We start from the raw sequence: 15,195 nt of genomic DNA, 5'->3' as shown, positions 1-15,195 counted from the left end.
AACATTAGTCACAGTAATAATGTTTACATACTGCTTTACTAATCTATATACTGTATTCTATTCTGATGTATTTTGGTCAATCCCACTCCGACATTGCTCATCCTAATATTTATATATTTCTTAATTCCATTTCTCTTACTTTTAGATTTGTGTGTATTGTTGTGAATTGTTAGATACTACTGCACTGTTGGCGCTAGGAACACAAGTATTTAGCTACACCTGCAATAACATCTTCTAAATATAAAATTGGATTTCATTTCATTTGAGGGGCGCCGATGATGATGAGCCTGAATGATCGTTTAACATAAACCTCTATGAGCGGGACCGTTAGTGGGTTTATTTTTTCACATTAGCCCAAAACACTATATAGCCTATTTTAATTTATCACAATGTTTTGAGGATATCCTATTCTGCAATGTAAGGTGACACAACTGTCATAAATACATGGAGCACATATGCTAACCTGTAGAGCTCCTAGGCCTATATGTCTACATGATATGGTGCAATGGTAATAACACAATAAGAACACATTGAACGTCAAGAATCAGGCTACCTACCTCTGCACGCTTGCTTTGTCGCTTTCTCTTCTCAAATACATCTTTGTATTTTGGCACTGCGCCAGATCCAGTCCATGGAAATACAGTAGCAACAGCTGTATCTTTCAGTATCCTTCAGTTGTTTGTCCCCATCGTTTCAGATTGCATATCTCATATGCATTCATATGCATTGTTGCTGAAGTGCTTGCTACACACATGCAGCGACGCAAGGTTGGCGGCAGGAGTATTTACATCGTATTAAATGTAAAAAACACAATTTAAAATGTTGCTACATAATACCGAATTGAGGCGGTGAGTCACATTTACTATTTGAATTGCTACTAACCATCTTCAGCATCTCTCCGTATCTTCTAATGGAAAACAGTGACATTTTGTGCCTTCTTCACCCAATTTCCTATATAAAGTGACACCAGGGACCGAACCAGTGTTGCCAACTCCTCAGTAAGGAAAGTAGCTATGGGCTGTCCTAAAAGTCGCTAAATGACTTAATCGCTTAATTTGCATAATTGGCCATGTGCATGTAATTGTAATGGACGCTGTAGGAGAAAGGAATAATGTAAAAAGTGAGTAAAAAACACCCTAAATATGTTGAGAACTACAAATGAGCAAGCTGCAGACAGTTGCACACACAGCGAATAAGAACCAGATATTTGAGGCCATATGCCTCCTTCAGCACTTTATGGACCCCATTGTTAATCCCCGTCATAACAGAGGCATTGTCAGTCCCTATCCCCAGGAGTTTCTCTTTTTTAAGACAACACTTCTCGAGGAAAGCCACAACAGCACGGGCTATAGATTTGGCATCTCCTCCCTCCAACAAGCCCCAGAAATGTTGATACAATTGTCTGCTTGGTGTCACTAAAGTACCTTATCACAACCCCCAGGTACTTAAACACTTACATCCGTGGACTCATTGAGGAGGCTGAAACGCTGGTCAACCACATCTGCGACCAACGTTTTCAGAGAGTATGGTGCTAGAACACCATTAATCATTTCTGTGCACTTTGTCCTGTGCATTTTGAAGTGGGTAGCAGCAGTGGAGTATGAGAATGCAGCTCTACATGCTTCTCCAATGTGATCACATGCCAGCATGGAACAGTGTTCAGCGATAGCTAATGCCATGGTGGCCCCAGCCTTTTTTGCAGAGTAAATATTTTAACCATAAATGGCAGCTTGTTTTGGTGGAACTGTTATAAGGCTTTGCCTTTTGAGTATGTTTTTGAGTTGTTATGTGTTTTTACATCACTATGTTTGGCGTAGAAATCAGCCTTACAATACAGGTAGGCCGTATGCCTGTATATCAACTCCAATAAACGGCTTCAATCAGCCTTTGAATTCAGGGTTTAATTCCCACTCCTTTCTGTATTTTTGAGTATACAGTTTAGACTGAGACATGATGAGCTAGCCAGCTAAATGTTTAGCTTATGTCACAGAGAGGCACACACACAGTGGACAAGGTGAGTAAGTGACTGAGGCTGTGTGAGTCAAATGCAGTGATTTATTTTTGTGCAGTGATTTATTTTAGACAAAGAACATTTTACATTTACATCCCATCCTGAATGTAAGCCAGGGTGGGATCAGCCAGCGGCGGCCTCCCGCATGCGCGATTCATTTGCAGTCTAGGCGTGGAGGGGTGAACATCTCCTGCTCTGACTGCAGCTGGGAGGTACTGCTGCGTGAGGAATGGGCCGCCTGTGAGTGCTTTGGGACGGGGTGGGGCCCACGGCAGAACCCGCTGCTCGTTGAGAAGACTAAGAACGATCGATACGTGCTTTCACGTCTGAGTCTTAGTCTCCAATAACACCAGAAAAAGTCGCTAGATTTGTCTCTATTTGCTTTTTTGAAAATGTGTTGCTAGAGGGGTGTGAATACTCTAAATATAGCGACAAAGTCGCTAAGTTGGCAACGCTGGACCGAACACCAGCTTGCTCTAGCTGCCATCTCTTTTCCATTTTGCGTAACTAATTTTACCTGTGATATGCTCTATCAACTTTCGCACTACCACCTTCTCTTGCCCCCCAAAAATGAATCTGTGACATCAAGCTCCATATAAAGGCATATCGTAACGTTCCTTTGTAGCAGGGTCCTTCCCCACGAGGGCGCACATGCGCAGTTGTTACTCATCTCCGCTGCTGTGGCAGTCTCCTTCGTAAAATAATTACATAAAATAATAGCAAATGTTTTAGATGGAAAAGTACACATTCCCTGACTCAAAACCGATAGTACTTTTGACAAAAATAGCTCATTCGGCCATACGCTTTCAACAAAACAAAACATTCGCCCATACTGGCAACGGATCAGAGCGAGGCCTGCATCCAGCAACTTCATGAGTAACATGACCCATTTTTTCAGCTGTTTCAGTACAGCAGTACAGCACTACAGGGGAGGGAGAGGGCAACATCCACTGAACTAGTTTCAATTTATGGAATCACTTGGGTGTTGTGGGATTTTGGGTGAACTTCTACTTTAAGACGATGGAGCAGGACAAAGCAACCAGGATCTGAGGCCATTAGAGTTGCAAAATTCCAGTTACTTCCCCCTAAATTCCTAGGTTTTCCAGAAATCCTGGTTGGAGGATTCCAGATTTCCTGGGAATTTGGGAAAAGTTCCTGGAATTTTGCCACGCTAGGGAACATTGACATTAACAGATAACACCTCCTCCAATTACTTTATTCATAACCAAAACAGCTGTACCTGCCGGTTTCAGGTTCTTGCCTCCCAGGTTGACCTCCACGGCAGTGCTGACCAGGATTCCGATGGTGCCGTTCTCCGAGGTCACTGGATCATCCATGGCTATGACAAAGGTTAACAGGGTCAAAGTTCATGCAAACAGAAAGCAGTGATTTGATCTGTGATATCCTGACAGGTAAAACAAAATGTGTGAATCACATATTTTCATGTTATATGAGTGAAATGTCTTTAAATGCCTACAACATGCTTGCTATCTAAAAACCTGACTTTATCTCCAAGGTCATATACACTACATGGTCAAAGGTATGTGGACACCTGCTCGTCGAACATCTCATTACAAAATCATGGGCATTAAAATAGAGTTGGTCCCTCCTTTGCTGCTATAACAGCCCCCACCTTCCTGGAAAGGCTTTCCACTAGATGTTGGAACATTGCTGCAGGGATTTGCATCCATTCAGCCACATGAGCATTAGTGAGGTCGGGCACTGATGTTGGGCGATTTGGCCTGGCTCACAGTCGGCTTTCCAATTCATCCCAAAGGTATTAGATGGGGTTGAGGTCAGGGCTCTGTGCAGACCAGTTATGTTCTTCTATACCGACGTCGACAAACCATTTCAGTATGGACCTCGGTTTGTGCACAGGGGCATTGTCATGCTGAAAAATGAAAGAGCCTGCTCCCAAACTGTTGCCACAAAGTTGGAAGCAAGAATCGTCTAGAATGTCATTGTATGCTGTAGCGTTAATATTTCCCTTCAATGGAACTAAGGGGCCTAGCCCGAACCATGAAAAGCAGCCCCAGACATTAATCCTCCTCCACCAAACTTTACAGTTGGCACTATGCATTCGGGCAGGTAGCATTCTCCTGGCATCTGCCAAACCCAGATTCATCCGTCGGACTGCCAGATGAAGCGTGATTCATCACTCCAGAGAACGCGTTCCCACTGCTCCAAAGTCCAATGGCGGCGAGCTTTACACCATTCCAGCCAATGCATTGCATTGCGCTTAGGCTTGTGTGCAGCTGTTCAGCCATGAAAACCAATTTCATGAAGCTCCCAACGAACAGTTATTGTGCTGACGTTGCTTCCAGAGGCAGTTTGGAACACAGTAATGAGTGTTGCAAACGTGGACAGACGATTTTTACGCGCTACTCGCTTCAGCACTCGGTGGTCCCATTCTGTGAGTTTGTGTGGCCTACCACCTCGCGACTGAGCCGTTGTTGCTCCTAGACATTTCATCTTCACAATAACATAATTTACAGTTTACCAAAGCAGCTCTAGTAGGGCAGACATTTTATGAACTGGAAATGTGGCATCCTATGATGGTGCCACGTTGAAAGTCACTGAGCTCTTCAGTACGAGTAGCGTATATCAGTGTAGCGTATATCAGTGTGTGTTACTCACAGGCTCTGGGTGGAGCTCTGAACATATAGCCCTTGTTGTCAAGGCTGCGGCGGTAATAGTTCGAGTTGAAGGGCTCAGGGTCCTCATCCCACGACTCAGCAGCCCTGGGAAGCACAGGACAACTCACATTCAAGCAGTATTGGTTGAGTATTCAAGCAGTATTGCTCAAGTAATTGCTTGAGTATTCAACAGTATTGCTTGAGTAATGCGTAAGTATTCAAGCATACTCACATTCAACTGCCATAATGCTCATAGACAGGAAAGGCATGCAATTATTAACAAACAAACAAACACAGTATATTTTATTAGCCAGAGTGATATCTGTAACTACTCAAAGACACACTCACGAGTTGGGGAAGACCCGGGTTATACCTCCATCTGTGGCTGCAAATAATGCCAGGAAACCATACCTGAAGCAAAAAGTAATTTAATTCACTCAGACGTTTCACATATTGTTATTATTCAAGTGAATTGGTTTTAATATCAATGAAATAGGGCAATTATTTGTTGATTTCACTCACGTTTGGATATCCTTGTTCTTCCACACTCTAGATGCTAGCTGCCAGATGATTCCAGAATCCAAGATCAGGTTGTGAATGAGGCCTTGATCACCTGTGAACACACACAGTTAATGTAACCCGTCAGGCTTGATAAAATATCATAGGTGAAAAAATGTGCTTTTTGTATACTTCCATGTCATCTTCAGCAGTTCAAAGCTGGTGTAGTATGGTGAATGGCATGGCCCTAACCACTCTACAAACTCATTGACATAAAGAAGAGAAACTCACAGTCTTCAGATTCTGGTGTGATCTCCACCATGAGAGATAGGAAGTTCTCCAGGAACTGTGTGTTGTTGTCAGAGATGTGCAGACGCTTGCAGTATTCCCTAAAATAAGGATGGTTAGACAGAGATGAGATTACACACACAAAACACTCTCTCTCACACACACACACACACACACACACACACACACACACACACACACACACACACATCTCTGTACCTGGGAGCCAGGAACACGTGTCCCCCTGATTCAAAGGAGCTGGGCAGCAAAGATTGCAGATCTGCAACAGACAGAAAAAGTAATCAACCGCCCATGTCATCGGGATCAGTGTCATCAAGCCGCACATAACGCCCTGGACCTGAGCTAAAGGGAGACAGCGGCTTTCTGGGTGGGCAGTGATACTCACACTGGAGCTGCAGCATCACATCACTCAGGTCTGCCTGGATGTAGTATTCACCGTAGGGCGGCAGTACCAGGCCCAGACTACAAGGGGCAGCATCCCCAACAGAAAACAAAGGAAAGTAATCAAAGTCTGAGGCTCAATAGAAGACACTACCGCCATTAAGCAGCTATGGTATAGAGTCCGTCCACCTACACTCTCAAACTTGTCATCTTCAGCAGTTCATATCCTATTGCTATGGTTACAATTACTAATCCTCTACCCTTCAACCCACACCTCCATCTCCTGCCTCCTCACCTGTAGTCTGTACCATTGATGGGTGTCCAGGTGTAACTCCGAACTCCCTCATCTATGTATCGCTGCAATGAAGGGGGAAAAGCCACATATTAAAATAGGTTTGCGTGTACGCTTACACGTAAGTGTGTTGATCAACCACACATGATCATGGCTGTTGGGTTACTGGGGCTGACAAAGTCATTACTGTGAATTAAGTGTGAAGTGAAGTATACCTGATATATTGCCTAGGTGTGAAGTAATTAACAAATACACACACACATATACACACTTGCCTCATCAATTGATTTTACAAGCGTCTTAATCTGCATGTCACCCGGTCTGCCATCAATCATATGTTTGCGGATCTGGAATGTAGAGATAGTATGTTACCTACGCAGTGTTCAGTGTTTAATTGCTATATTGTAATTATTTCGCCACTATAGCCTATTTATTGCCTTTACCTCCCTTGTCCTACCTCATTTGCACACACTGTATATAGACTTTTTCTACTGTATTATTGACTGTATGTTTGTTTATTCCATGTGTAACTCTGTGTTGCTGTATGTGTCGAACTGCTTTGCTTTATCTTGGCCAGGTCGCAGTTGTAAATGATAACTTGTTCTCAACTAGCTTACCTGGTTAAATAAAGGTGAAATTATTATTATTATTTATTTAAATACGCTGTCGCATCTCTATGGTCTAACCCAAGAACATGTTTTAGAAAAGTAATCTCAGCTAACATGATTGCCATTCGTAGCTAGATAGCTAGCTAAATTGGTTGCCTAGCAACACACATCTTAAGAAGATTCTTAAGAAGATATTTGAGAAGTTCGTAAGAAAATTATTGAATCTTAAAATATTGTTGAGGAATTGATTTTACAAACTATCTTATGAACTTCTTTTTTTTTTTCTTAAGAAACTTCTTAAGTTCTTGCGTAAGAAGTGTTTTGTGAATCTGGGCCCAGGTGTTCTTAATGTTTTGTATACTCAGTGTATATAGTTTATGGCACAGTGCATGTCATTATACTCACTTCCTGTTTGGAGCTGTCCTCCACCTCAGCATCAAGGAAGTCAAGTGTTACAGGCTCTGGTAGGTCGAGCAGCTGTTGCGAAAAAGCACCGGTCACATTAGGGATATCACAGCATCCCCATGTTTTACAGTAACACATTCAGTTGAATACATTTCAGTTGCATTCTATTTTCAGTTTAATACATGCAGTGGCAGTCTTATCTCAGCTAATTGGAATGACATGCAATAAGCAGTACACACTAGATTCTATATCCAACCTACATCCAACCACATTCACTTTGTATAAAATCGAAATCTACAATCTATTTACAATGCTGCCTATAAACTGCACAGTGATCTTTCAGTGGGGGAATAAAGTATACATAACCTTTGGGTGAAGGTTTGGATGCAGGAGAAGGTATCCATTTGGGTCAATGGCGTATATGTACCCATTGGCTCCAAGCTGCAAAGGTACGGAGCAGAGAATAAATTATTACTTGTATGCATGCAAGCGTGCGTGAAGTAAGATGTGATGCTGTATACTGACGTTGTATCGGGGCGTCAGCTTTTTGATTTCGTCCAGATGCACGTCCACCCCCATGACACCTAATATGAGCTGATTCTGTGGAGAAAACAACCAGTAAAAAAAACACCCAAGAAATTGTGATTCATTAAAGAAAGATTGTCGATTAGATCAACGTGAACTGTTTTAAATGACTGCACCTGTGAGTTTCCATCCACGGTGAGATTAAAAACAGGCATGGTCCCAGTAAAAACAAGTCCCAGACCCTATATAGAAACAAGAGAAACAGAAGAACAAAACTTTAAGTGTTTTCCCTAATAGTCCTCCCCCACACTACCAACATAAGACATCATAATCCAGGCCTAGGCTTAATCTGTGTCTAGGAAACCGCCCCAATGTGTCTACATTGAGCAATGGCAACTGACTATATGATTACAGGAGATTGTAATGCTTAGAAATCAGATGTGGATATATTATCATCCACCTTCAGAACACTTGTCAGGGTCGATGCCGGAGATGAGAAGCAGGTACGGGGAGTCAAACATTGAATCGGGAATAGACATAGAACAAAACAGGACCAGCATTAGCACATGGGTAAACAAGGACGTATGACAATCAATGCAGAAGCAGGGAACAGAGCGGGGAACCAGACAGATATAGGGAACGTAATGACAAAGATGATTTTGTCCAGGTGAGTCCAACAATCGCTGATGTGCATGATGGGGGGACGGCAGGTGTGTGTAATGATGATGGCAGGAGTGCCTAATACTGAGGAGCTTGGCGCCCTCGAGTGCCAGGGGAGAGCAGTGGAAGCAGGCGTGACAGCACTCAATGGTATGTCTCTGTCAGTGGACTATGTGTATATACTGCAGGGTCAACTGCCCCTTAGAATCAACTTCTCTGGTTTTAAAACAGCCTATGTGGCATCGATATGAGTCAGAAACATTAATTATAGTGTCAAAATTGACTACAAGGTGTAAATAGGATAATTTTGGTCATGAAGTCAGTCTCGTCCAAATTTGAGTTTGGTAAGTGATTACTTGAGGGTTTGGTTTGGTTTGGATTATAATTCTGTCAACATTTCTTGCCCCCTTTTGCCTTTTAACACATGGTGCCACCATAATTTTGTTGAAAATACTGGGCGAGTTCGCTTTGTATGTCCCGGTGCCCTGGGTGGACAGAGAACTCTCCTTAGGAGGACCAATGGAATGGTCGAAAATGAGCAAACCCCGCCCACCCGGGACACTCAAAACCATTGGTGTAAAGTACTTAAGTAAAAATACTTTAAAGTACTACTTAAGTCATTTTTTTGGGCTATCTGTACTTGACTATTTATATTTTTGACAACTTTTACTTTTAATCCACTACATTCCTAAAGAAATGTATGTACTTTTTACTCCATATATTTTCCCTAACACCCAAAAGTACTTACATTACATTTCAAATGCTTATCAGGACAGGAAAATGGTCCAATTCACGCACTTATCAAGAGAACATCCCTGGTCATGCCTACTGCCTCTGATCTGGTGGTCTCACTAAACAAAAATGCTTCATTTGTAAATGATGTCTGAGTGTTGGAGTGTGAGCCTGGCTATCCGTAAATTTTAAAAACAAGAAAATGGTGCCTCTGGTTTGCTTAATATAAAGAATGTGAAATTCAACTTTTACTTTTACTTTTGATACATTTTATATTTTAGCAATTACATTTACTTTTTATACTTAAGTATATTTAAAACCAATTACTTTTAGACTTTTACTCAAGTAGTATTTTGCTGGGTGACTTTCATTTTTACTTGAGTCATTTTCTATCAAGGGTATCTTTACTTTTACTCATGTATAAAAATTGGGTAGCCTACTTTTTCCACCACTGCGCAAAACGAACTTGCCCACTGGAACCTCTTCCCCAGACAAGACATGTGGCTAGTAGCTACTCTAGAGAAAATGGGCTTCCAGAAAGTTGTTCAACAATCTTGGGCAGATGGCCAGGATATGGATTACATCCGACTAGTTTCTTCTTGGGCTGTCAACCATCAAACAGCTACATGTCATTATAGGCTACGCTGCTATGATACTAGGCTGTGATACTGTGATGTAACTAACTAAATACATAGCCTCTCGCTAATTGGTAATGTCAAAGAAATGGCGAGCTACTTTCCTTGTTTGTTGTGATTGAGTGGCAAAGACAAACCCAAAGCCCTTTAAGCCCAATGTAGATGAATTAGCATGAGTGCCAGTCTGTTTGTGCTATTATGCCAACTCTTTGTCACTCAATGTCATACCAAACAGCGACTGACTGCAATGAAGTTGGCATGATTGCACAAACAGACTGACTTTCAGGCTATAGATTAGATATAGCTGAATGTTCAGAGCTAGGTGACCTCACCAAGGCATCCTGATAGACATTGGTCCACTGAACCTGCTTGGCACGGCTGCCTGCCAGGACCATGGGGCGGCCCAGCACATCCAGGTACTCCTGGTAACAACACACAGGAATAGCAAACAGTCAGGCATCAGCTGTGTAGCAATTCTGATGTTACACATTCTGTAGCTATTGTCCCAAATGGCACTGTATTCCCGTTATAGTGCACTACTTTGGACCAGGGCACACAGTGCTCTGGTTAAAAGTAGTGCACTATGTAGAAAATAGGGTACCATTTGGGGACGCCTCCATGCTGATGTTACACAGGAAACTGAAAAGTATTTCACATGACTACGTGCTGTTGCTGATGGAAAGATGCTCAGTGGAGTTTGTCTAACTTGATATCTTTGCCTGTCATCCAGCTGTAAGTGAAAACACTTCAGAGTAATAACCTCAGGGTAATAATATATACGCTACAGTAGAGTCAGTCTCCGGCAAACAACAACAATTCCAGGAAGCAGTGCCAGGAGGAGAACTGGCTGACCCAGGATCAGCTGTGTAAGAGGCACTAGACAAACCCACCTGGGTGTTAATCCTTATGGCACAGATGGAGCGGATCTCAAAATAGAAACCTAGAGAGAGAGTTGGAGAGGAGAGAGAGAGAGAGAGAGAGAGAGAGAGAGAGAGAGAGAGAGGGGGATAAAAAGAGAGATAGGAGGAGAAACAGAGCTCACAATTATGGCACAGATGAGGGAGAGTGAAGATGGATGTTGTGTATCAGGTGCTTATAACCTAGGCTAGGGGTTATAAACTGAAAGGCTACAGTAATTTCTCTTAAGCAAACAAGTGTCATGTTTATTAGGGCACAAGGAAATGAAAACGGCCATTTTGTTACAATCCCCTATGGCATCTATTTTTGGACAAGTTAAGAGGGATCTTCACTGATGCTGGTTAGGAAAAATAGCCCCTGCACAGATCCCACTCACCTTTATTGGCACACGCAATCCATTGCAAGGGTGTGACATCATAGTTGTGCTGCCCCACAGAGAATGTAAAGACCCGCACCTTAGGAGAAAGAGAATTCAAAGAACACATTCATCTTTATTCTGGGACATTAACACAGAGATACACGGCCAACTGTGATGTCAATTGTGGTGTCCTTTGACCAGAAATCCCATTTGGAAGATTCCTGTAATCAGGAGGAAATAAGCAGGAATGTTTTAAGCCCTGGTGATGCCTTTATGGATTCCAAGAATGAAGTCATCAATAAATAAGGAATAATGAAGTTACCAATGAAATAGTGATTGAAATGTTTTGTGTGTGTGTGTTTTGTTTCTGAGAAACAGACCGTTTTGTTGGGCCAATTGTACTGCTCAAAGATGTCCTGAGCTCGATCCTCTCCTCCATCAGTGAACAGCATGATTATTTTATTGCAGTGAGCTCGCGGGACATTCGTCTTCTAGAAAGAGAAACAGAAAGAGCGTGTGCTAACATTAATAAAAAACACAGCAAGTGAATGATTAACACAGAAAGTAAATATGTGACGAATAAAGCAGGTAAGAGGGCCAAAGGGCACCCTATTTAAAAATAGGGATCTGGTAAAAAGTAGTGCACTATATAGGGAATAAGATGAGCTGCTCCCCTAATATGGCTTTCACTATGATGCCCTACAAAGGCAATGAGCAGTAACTATGCAAACAGTGAAACTGAGAAAAATGTCTTAAAGTGTATTTGCTGTCCAGCCAAATTCAGCATGTTGTAGGTAGATACAGTATGTGATAATGCACTGATGTATTATCTTATTATGAAGTAATGTGTTATGCATATCAACCACTGATTTGACCTATGACCCATAAAATGCAGATACTGCACTCTGCCTTTGTATGACCTTAAACAACTATACTGAAGAAAAATAGAAACGCAACATGCAACAATTTCAACGATTTTACTGAGTTACAGTTCAGATAAGGAAATCAGTCCATATAAATAAATTCATTAGGCCCTAATCTATGGAATTCACATCACTGGGCAGGGGCGCAGCCATGGGTGGGTCTGGGAGGGCATAGGCCCACCCACTGGGGAGCCAGGCCCAGCCAATCAAAATGAGTTTTTCGAGTCAAAAGGGCTTTATTACAGAAATAAATACTCCTCAGATCCCACAGGTAAAGAAGCCGGATGTGGAAGTCCTGGGCTGGCGAGGGTACAGGCCGGTTGGACGTACTGACAAATTATTTAAAACAACATTAGAGCCGGCTTATGGTAGAGAAATGAACATTCAATTATCTGGCAACAGCCCTAGTGGACATTCCTGCAGTCAGCATGTCAATTGCATGCTCCCTCAAAATTTGAGACATCTGTGACATTGTGTGGTGTGACAAAACTGCACATTTTAGAGTGGCCTTTTATTTTCCCCAGAACAAGGTGCACCTGTGTAATGAACATGCTGTTTAATCAGTTTTTGATATGCCACACCTGTCAGGTGGATGGATTATCTTGGCAAAGGAGAAATGCTCACTAACAGGGATGTAAACAAATTTGTGCATCAAATTTGAGAGAAATAATATTTTTGTGCGTATGGAACATTTCTGGGATCTTTTATTTCAGCTCATGAAACATGGGACCAACACTTTACATGTTGCATTTATATTTTTGTTCAGTATATAGTGCAATATCAACAATCTAAACATATTTATCCAACTTTTTGTTTTTCTGTTTGATGGAAACAGTTGGAGAGTTCTAACTACATTCCAACTGTATTTAATGGTTTTATGCTTTTCATGTTTTGTTGCATTTTTTCGCCATAAGTTACTAACTATTTAATCACAGTAATGTTTATACTTTTAAGAAATGTTTGACTTTGTATAACTATCATTTTTACACTGTCATTTCCTTTGTTAGCTAGTTTTTATATATTTAGTTTGCTATCTTTCTTACCATTGTAGGCTCTGCCCTAATTTATGTGCTCTCTATCACCTCTGGGTCCGCATGGCAAATGGCCAGGAACCCCAGGAAAGCACAAAGGACAATGCCTTCACCTCTGGGTCCGCATGGCAAATGGTCCGGAACCCAAGGAAAGCACAAAGGACAATGCCTTCATCCTCTGGGTCCGCATGGCAAATGGTCCGGAACCCAAGGAAAGCACAAAGGACAATGCCTTCACCTCTGGGTCCGCATGGCAAATGGTCCGGAACCCAAGGAAAGCACAAAGGACAATGCCTTCACCTCTGGGTCCGCATGGCAAATGGTCCGGAACCCAAGGAAAGCACAAAGGACAATGCCTTCACCTCTGGGTCCGCATGGCAAATGGCCAGGAACACAAGGAAAGCACAAAGGACAATGCCTTCACCTCTGGGTCCGCATGGCAAATGGCCAGGAACACAAGGAAAGCACAAAGGACAATGCCTTCACCTCTGGGTCCGCATGGCAAATGGCCAGGAACCCAAGGAAAGCACAAAGGACAATGCCTTCACCTCTGGGTCCGCATGGCAAATGGCCAGGAACACAAGGAAAGCACAAAGGACAATGCCTTCACCTCTGGGTCCGCATGGCAAATGGCCAGGAACACAAGGAAAGCACAAAGGACAATGCCTTCACCTCTGGGTCCGCATGGCAAATGGCCAGGAACCCAAGGAAAGCACAAAGGACAATGCCTTCACCTCTGGGTCCGCATGGCAAATGGCCAGGAACACAAGGAAAGCACAAAGGACAATGCCTTCACCTCTGGGTCCGCATGGCAAATGGCCAGGAACCCAAGGAAAGCACAAAGGACAATGCTTTCACCTCTGGGTCCGCATGGCAAATGGCCAGGAACCCAAGGAAAGCACAAAGGACAATGCCTTCACCTCTGGGTCCGCATGGCAAATGGCCAGGAACACAAGGAAAGCACAAAGGACAATGCTTTCACCTCTGGGTCCGCATGGCAAATGGCCAGGAACCCAAGGAAAGCACAAAGGACAATGCCTTCACCTCTGGGTCCGCATGGCAAATGGCCAGGAACACAAGGAAAGCACAAAGGACAATGCCTTCACCTCTGGGTCCGCATGGCAAATGGCCAGGAACACAAGGAAAGCACAAAGGACAATGCCTAAGGACTAGACAGCCATTTCCCTTATGAGGAGCCAAAATGTTATGCTCTCTGTTACAGTATACAGAGGACTGACTATTGAATGTGTGATATAATAATACTATAGTATCCATGTTTGGTATCTGTCTGAAATGTGTTCACTGAGGATAACTCTGATGCTATCTATATGGATGTATGGTCTATGTAGTAACTTGTATCTATAAAGGGTGAACTCTAAATGACTCTATGCAAGAGTTTTATGGTCGTCTCTGGAATTGGTCTCATCCCCCACACAAACCTTTAGAATCTATGCTGTCACACCCTGTGGAGATTGGGCTTGGTGGTCAGGTCACGCTAAACTTGGTATCGTTTGATTGGTCTATGATGGTTGGTTGTGGGTTGAAAGAGTTTCACCTGAAGATGTTATGGATGGAATTAAATTCCTTTGTCCTCTCTCTTATCCTGTTTCCAGTCTATGGAGGAAAGTTGATCAATTCTCATTTCCCAGGCTTCTAGGACTCTGGTCTAGTAGGCATCTCTTTGCTCATGCTTTGTCTTGTAAGTTAACCTTAGGATTTATATGCCTAGAATTAGGTTTTGTTAATGTCAGTATTGCTGTCACGACTTCTGCCGATGTCGGTCCCTCTCCTTGTTTGGGCGGTGTTCGGTGGTCGACGTCGTCAACCTTCTAGCCATCACTGATCTATTTATAATTTTCCATTGGTTTTGTCTTGTATTCCTTCACACCTGGTTCCAATCCCATTAATTACATGTTGTGTATTTAACCCTCTGTTTCCCCTCATGTCCTTGTCTGGGATTGTTTGTTTGTATGTTCGTGTATTATGTATTGGTGCGCGACGGGTTCTTGTACCCACTTTTATTTATTTTGTATTTTGGTTTTGGAGTTTTGTTATAGTTTATTAAATGACTCCATTTATACCAAGTTCGATTCTCCTGCGCCTGACTTCCCTGCCACCTACACACACGTTGTTACAATTGCATTGTAATTTAAGTATGTGAATCCATTAATTTTACAAAGTTATTGCACATGGTTTTACTATAATGTTAAACGGTATTCAAATATTCAGTTTATTAACCTTTGATCATATTAATTGCAAAGTCTTATTACAAA

At 42.5% G+C, this 15,195-nt stretch overlaps 1 protein-coding gene across 2 annotated transcripts in view; it reads right to left on the bottom strand.

The window, feature by feature from the left end:
• Positions 1-15,195, bottom strand: part of LOC109892502 (voltage-dependent calcium channel subunit alpha-2/delta-2) — a 91,939-nt gene that overhangs the window by 13,959 nt on the left and 62,785 nt on the right. For both annotated transcript variants that reach the window (XM_031825713.1, XM_031825707.1), the window contains exons 12-28: positions 11,349-11,459; positions 10,987-11,065; positions 10,583-10,632; positions 10,025-10,114; positions 7,842-7,907; positions 7,666-7,740; positions 7,507-7,581; positions 7,141-7,212; positions 6,403-6,474; positions 6,131-6,192; positions 5,840-5,916; positions 5,653-5,713; positions 5,437-5,534; positions 5,170-5,260; positions 4,996-5,058; positions 4,649-4,752; positions 3,252-3,350 (exon numbers count right to left, since the gene is read on the bottom strand). In XM_031825713.1, the coding sequence (XP_031681573.1) occupies positions 3,252-3,350; positions 4,649-4,752; positions 4,996-5,058; positions 5,170-5,260; positions 5,437-5,534; positions 5,653-5,713; positions 5,840-5,916; positions 6,131-6,192; positions 6,403-6,474; positions 7,141-7,212; positions 7,507-7,581; positions 7,666-7,740; positions 7,842-7,907; positions 10,025-10,114; positions 10,583-10,632; positions 10,987-11,065; positions 11,349-11,459 (1,345 nt within the window). The remainder of the gene's footprint in view (positions 1-3,251; positions 3,351-4,648; positions 4,753-4,995; positions 5,059-5,169; positions 5,261-5,436; positions 5,535-5,652; positions 5,714-5,839; positions 5,917-6,130; positions 6,193-6,402; positions 6,475-7,140; positions 7,213-7,506; positions 7,582-7,665; positions 7,741-7,841; positions 7,908-10,024; positions 10,115-10,582; positions 10,633-10,986; positions 11,066-11,348; positions 11,460-15,195) is intronic.

The sequence above is a fragment of the Oncorhynchus kisutch genome, linkage group LG1 (genome assembly GCF_002021735.2).
Source record: "Oncorhynchus kisutch isolate 150728-3 linkage group LG1, Okis_V2, whole genome shotgun sequence".
Classification (NCBI taxonomy): domain Eukaryota; kingdom Metazoa; phylum Chordata; class Actinopteri; order Salmoniformes; family Salmonidae; genus Oncorhynchus; species Oncorhynchus kisutch.
This window is presented reverse-complemented; position numbering and strand designations above follow the sequence as displayed.